This window comes from Buceros rhinoceros, unplaced genomic scaffold (assembly GCF_000710305.1).
Source record: "Buceros rhinoceros silvestris isolate BGI_N320 unplaced genomic scaffold, ASM71030v1 scaffold10985, whole genome shotgun sequence".
NCBI classification, from domain to species: Eukaryota; Metazoa; Chordata; class Aves; order Bucerotiformes; family Bucerotidae; genus Buceros; species Buceros rhinoceros.
In genome coordinates, this window is record NW_010412292.1 from 16,489 (window position 1) to 22,718 (window position 6,230).

The window sequence follows — 6,230 nt, forward strand, 5'->3', positions numbered from 1 at the left end:
CAGCAGGAAGAGCTGATGACATTAATCCAGATGTTATGACATACAGACACATTATGGAGAAAAAAGAGTCATAGTCAATGACTAGACCACATTCCTGAGTGGCAGAGAAGACAGAACTGTTGATAGCTACTGAAAGACAATAGACACTCAAAATTATTATCCTCAAATAGATTCTGCCTTTTTTCTTGGCTTGAGACTGCAAGAGTTTTATTTTTAAAATTGCTAGAAAAATGCTACAGAAAAGTAATTCTCAAGAAAATACACTAACACGGACCACACTATTAGATTCATGACACACGTTTCCTCAAAAACCAATTTCCTCCCATATGTTTTTGCTCTGAACCTGCTAGACTTTCAGTCTATTATTTCTACAATCATGCAGTTTAAACTGTTATGGGTCATTGACAATTCTATCGCCCCATCAGTGCCATTTAGGATTTTAAAGCCAATTGAATTTTAACGTAAGGACAATAATTGAATAAGGAACACAGAATATGAACATTTAGGTTACTTTACCACTGTTGTCACTTTTGCAGACAAAATGTTTAGGTATGACCTATGTCTTTTCTTTTTTCCTATTAAAGTTTTGCTGCCCTCTGCATTCCAGCTCCCCAATTAACGTGCTGTTGCTTTGCACTATCAGAAAAAGCATCTACTGAGCACTCTCTTAAATATTTGCACAAATTTAAAAATGTCAGTAATTAAATTGGACTGACTGCTGGATCTTCAACATTTTTTCTTTCTTGCAAGCTAAAATCACGTAAGTAATTTTTTAAAACCACTTAATTATTTTTTTAAAGAATAATGCTTCCTGCAAGAAAACATCTGTGTAGATCCCTCAAGACAAACAGCAACTTCAGTCATAACAGCTTGAAAGAAATAGGCTGATCAATGTTTATTTACAAAGACCTTGCCAGATTCTATGGCAGCAGCACATTCCACACTGCGATATAATTCCTGTAAAAACCTGAGGGGAAGAACCACTTGATGATAATTCCTGTCCTCTTGGGAGAATTATTGCTGTAATACAAATTCCAGGAAAAACTTAACCAAGAAATGTACTCTGCCTTTTAAAGAAATCTATTATGTATCTCTTTGTATGAAAACTAAAAAAATTTAAAAAGTAACCATAGTCACGTATGTTAAAACTTCTGTGAAAAATGTTTAATTATTAAGAATAATTGGCAAAAAGAGTAATGGCAAAGATACAGCAGGCAAATAGTCAACCCGTTAGCTCAAGCTGCTTGGGAAGCTGGAAGAGTCTATGACAAGCTACAGGAAGATTTTCAAGTGCACAGATGTAACCTGTTGGGATTGAATCTAATTCTCTGTCTGAATTTTGTAGATTTTTAGCACTTAGTGCAGAGAAATCTATGAGCCCCAGTGTATTTTAACTGGAAATGAGCTTCGTGGTTAGCACAGTTTGTATTTAAGTATGTGTTCCTTTTCAAACTGGTTTTATTTGTGATGTTGAGCAAGCAACTTCACAAAATCCTTAAAATCATTTGTGCACTGAGCATTTATAGCATCTGTTATCACGACCCTCTTCAGCACTGTAACCCGGACCAGATGTTGGGACACGGTACAGATTTGCCTTCTACTGTTCTGCATGGTCAGAGGTAACTGGATGGAGCCAGCAGCTGCTGCCCAGGGCCCACGCACCTGCCCTCTGCTCACCTCCGCAGGAGTGTGGGCAGAGTAGCTGATGTGAGAGAACCGTTCCTTTATTTCCCCTGGGTAACCTGCAGTTTGAGTTCACTTTTGAGCTCTAAAGAAATTAGCACTATCAAGCAGTACTTGGACAGAGATCTAGATTCTGGCTCCCTGTGTTAAACACAACGGACCCGTTCAGATCTTTTCCATGTTTTCGTTTACCACAAGAGAGCGGCTCATCAGCCTGTGATTCAAAATACCTACTGCAATCGCAATGTATAAGCAGATTTTAACCTAGTAACTTGTTAAAGCGTGTTTTTTCCCTCCCTTCTGCATACTTGCAGCCCGACATCCATTGACTCTTAATGAAGGTTGTTGCGATTCTGTAACAGGAGCGATAACACCCCAGTAGGTGAGTTTTCTGTAGGTGCTCTACCGAAATCTTCACCTCTGAATGTAGCAATTGATCTTCCGTCTACCACAGCAGAAACTTGTGGGAGACAACTTCTTGCAGCCTCTTCTGTGTTGATTGCTGTTTGCTTATCTCTAGCGCCAGATAAAGCATTGCTGCCAACAGATTCTGTCAGCTTACATAGCAGAAGTGTGTGGAGGTTCAGGAGGACTTCAGTGTGTAATTGTGCAGATTTATAGCTTTTTTTTACCCTCCAACAGATCTCATCAAACTTCATCTGCCACTGAGATAAAACAACAGACAATGCTCTCAAAGCATTTTTCAGCTGAGAGTCTCACCCGGCTGTAATGTGTATTACAGGAAGCGGCAGGCACACTTCTCGAAGCTACACTTAACATGTAAGTTAAACATGTCACCTGAGACCCAGAAAACCTCAAAATAATGGAAACTGTAAATGCTAATATTTTAATTCAATTTGGTACTTTGCACAATTCAGGAAAAAAAGGATAAAAATCTGACGCTGATAATGTTTCCTTTGCACTGACTTACAAAGCTATCTTGCAAAAGTTAAGTACATAAAGATAATGATAAAAAAAAAACCCAAGAAAAAAATCAAGCTGTTCAAATGTTTGTTGTTACATACAAGAAAACATCGGTGAAACCAGAACTGATGTCTTTGTTAAATGCCCTGATTAGTTGTGTTTAGAGACATCTTTAATAGGATTCATCTACCTTCTTCAAAGATGTTCACAGTGAATTATTCACACTGCTCTTTTAATATCAAAAGTCTTTGATGCCATTCATCAGAACGTTAGTTTGAAAAGTCTCATCGGTTATTTCCAAGCTTCCTCCCTCCCCCCGCCCCCCCCCAAAAGTCTCTTCTATGACACTTTCTCCCACTTTTCTTGAAACTTCATCTGCTTGGAATTGGCCAAATTTTATCTTCTCCACAGAAAAGCTATCGGAGTACAGCATCCTACCTAATGGAAACTAAATTACTGGCAGAAACAGAATGCGAAAAAGACTGCAGAGGCACTAGAACTGCAAGAAGAGGTATAGAAGTAAATATAAGCAACACCAGTTCCAACAGCTGAGGTTCCGCACAAGATTCCATGTCAGCCCAATCTGTAGGTGGCTATGTGCCTCCTTCAACACCTCCTGGAGAGATCACATGCTAGAGGACTACACCATATGCACTCTATACATGCTCTGCAGGAAATGTCTAAAGCACTGATAGCACAAACCAGAGACATTACATTATGGTACTTCAAAATTTCAAACAATTTTTTTTCCCAGCAGTATGTACATGGGAAAAATATAAAAGCAGAATACAACTACTTTTTTTTTTTGCATTTATATGAAACCAGCCACAAACAGATACTACCTTCCGGAGAAATTTCTTTCCATGGATTAGGTGGATACATGAAAGCAGCATTCTGGATTTGGTCATGTATGTCTTCATCTTCATTGAATGGAAAGGTACCGCTGAGGCTTACATAAATGATGACACCCACGGACCACATATCCAGAGATCTGTTATAGCCTTTGTTCCTCAGCACTTCCGGAGCAAGGTAGGCTGGCGTTCCTACAACCGAACGCCTAAATGATTTCTCTCCAATGATTCTGGCAAAGCCAAAATCACAAAGTTTTACCTGTTCAAAGAAAAATGCTATAGTGAGACAGACATTATTTTTATTATCAAGTACATAGCTGAGGAACTTTTATCATGGTTTAGTTGCAAGATGCCTCTCTTGTTCCTTCAAGGATACCTTTTTTTAAAAATTCTCTGAGAGAAATACCCTTATCGCATGGAGACATCAGACCACATTACCAGGCCATTGCATCGCCTCTATTCCCTCACTCCATGAATAAACCATGGTAAAATCAGTAACACAGGACAGCTTAGAAAGGAAGAAATACAATCTTGGATGGGTGTAACAGCTCGGGTTCCTGGTGAAAGTAGTACTTTCCTTCACAGCATAAGAACATGGCAAACGGAACACGGTTTTACCTATGGTTTGTTTCCTAAATCAAGCAAACTGACAAAATATACTTCTTGAACTTACACTTTTTTATTTTATTGTGGACTCAGTTACACCCTGCCTCTCTGCAACCTTCCTTGTCTGATTTCTTCAGAGGGACAGATTTAGCTGCTTAAAAATTCTCACTTAATGCTTCAGTATAGAACCTTCACTTATAATTATTGATGTTGGTATTATTTCCAAATTATCAATAGTGCTCCTTTTGAATAAAGGCAGTTAAAGGAGATTATAGATGAAATCTGCAGTTCAAAGTTAACAGGAGCTGATACAAATACCTTATAATGAGAAATAAAACAATGAACCAGAAAGTATATTTAAATATGCTGCAATCTACCTGGCATTTAAATTCATAAAATAAAAGGAAAAGCCCCTGTTCTACCCTAACTTTCAGAAAAATAACTGTCTTTCTGGGGACTGCTTGCAAATTGTCACTTATCTGGACCAAATCAACCGGCTCAGTAATTGGTGCTGTAACGCTGAGCACATTAGAAACAATTGTACAAGGAGTTGTGCCACACTTGAAAATCTAGTTGAATATTTTAGGCAAATGACAAAAGGCAAAGATTTTTGAACATGTCTTCTTTGGGAAGTTTTTTGGGTAAGTGATCAGTTTTCTGTGCAGCTCCTGGAGGACATACAGACAGGGCACTAATCATGTTTTTGAAATTCATAAAATAATCGTCAATACTTATTAATTTGAACAATTAATCTTAAGAAAGGGCATCTTCTACTTGCCTGTGGGAAAGGATCAGCTGATGCCAATAACACATTTTCTGGTTTGAGGTCACAATGAACAATATTTTTGAAATGAAGATGTCTTAAAGCAACAAGGATCTGTGAAGAAAAAAATCAGAAAGAAATTCAGTTTTAAATTACGTACAATTTTAATAATTTTTTATTATTTTCTGAGTACTTGTTTACTTTTTTTGTGTGAAATCTGTGGATGCAGAATCAATTGCAAAATTACTTTCCTGACCTAAATTAACAAAAAACTTCACAGAAATACTATGTGATCCAATTTAAGCATTTTCTTGAGGAGAGAAGGCGTTGCATACATTTTTATTCCATTACACACACAAGAAGATAGCAACAGATGTAACAGATACCCATTCTGTTCCTGTGGCTTTAACTCCATTCCTTGTATCCAGTCAGGGGCTGGCAGAATTTCCCAATATATTACAGCAGGGAATTGGAAGGGACGCTGAATGAACCCAGGAAGGCAAGAACCCAAATTCTGAAGATAGTGGCAGTTTTGCCCATGAAAGCCTCAGAACAGGAGAACCTGCTATGTTCTACCTCAAATAATAACTTTCACCGTAACAGTGTTGTTCCTGCTCCTTTCTTTTTCCTGACTGCTGAAAAACAGGCTGATCTGTCTCTGAGGTGGCTCACTACCCAGCTGTGTACCTAAATATAAAGCAGTATTATAGACAGCCAAATAAGCAGTATGAGAGTATGACAACAGGGAGAACAACAACAAAAAAACCCCACCAGATCACATTGTTACCAGAAGTTGTAGACTCATTTAAGTCACAACCAGAGGCAGTGCTGAGATCCAATCTCAGCACAAAAAATACGTACAAAAGTGCACAGCACCATCTGCAGTGGTTAGGTATGGAGCAGTTCAAGAGGCTCAGATTTCTTTGTGTAGGTCTTCAACAGCTTTCTGTTAATGCTTTGGATCTGTTTCTTGTCCTTAATTCTTCAAGTATATGAGAAACTGTAGCTTGATGGCCCTTCAATCTAGCTGCCAGACAACTGTACGTGTGTCTAGCTTTAGGTCTTCCTAAGTTCCTAATGGTTTACTTCCTAAGTTCCTAATGGTTTACTGCCTCTCAGATAATGTGCACAAAGCTGTCTTCCCATTCCTGATATTCCTGTTCAGGCTTTCATATATCAGACAGAAAGATTATGCCAAAAATAATAATAAAAAAACAAAAACAAAAAAAAAAACAAAACCAAGAAACAGTGATAATAACCTCAAACCTCCTTCTAGGTCAATAATTAATTTCTTACCTGAGTAATTAAAAACTTTGTTATTCTCTCTGGCAATCTGCCCTTTTCACTTGACAAGATCATCTCCAGCATGTCTCCATGGAGTTTTTCCATAACGACAAACACTC

General features: G+C 38.0%; 1 protein-coding gene across 1 annotated transcript in view; it reads right to left on the reverse strand.

Moving 5' to 3' along the window:
• LOC104493620 (serine/threonine-protein kinase D1) overlaps positions 1 to 6,230 on the reverse strand; it is a gene marked incomplete at its 5' end in the record, with an annotated part of 15,400 nt that overhangs the window by 7,478 nt on the left and 1,692 nt on the right. Inside the window, 3 exons of the mRNA XM_010136339.1 lie at positions 3,450 to 3,717; positions 4,843 to 4,941; positions 6,124 to 6,230. Of these exons, the coding sequence (XP_010134641.1) occupies positions 3,450 to 3,717; positions 4,843 to 4,941; positions 6,124 to 6,230 (474 nt within the window). The remainder of the gene's footprint in view (positions 1 to 3,449; positions 3,718 to 4,842; positions 4,942 to 6,123) is intronic.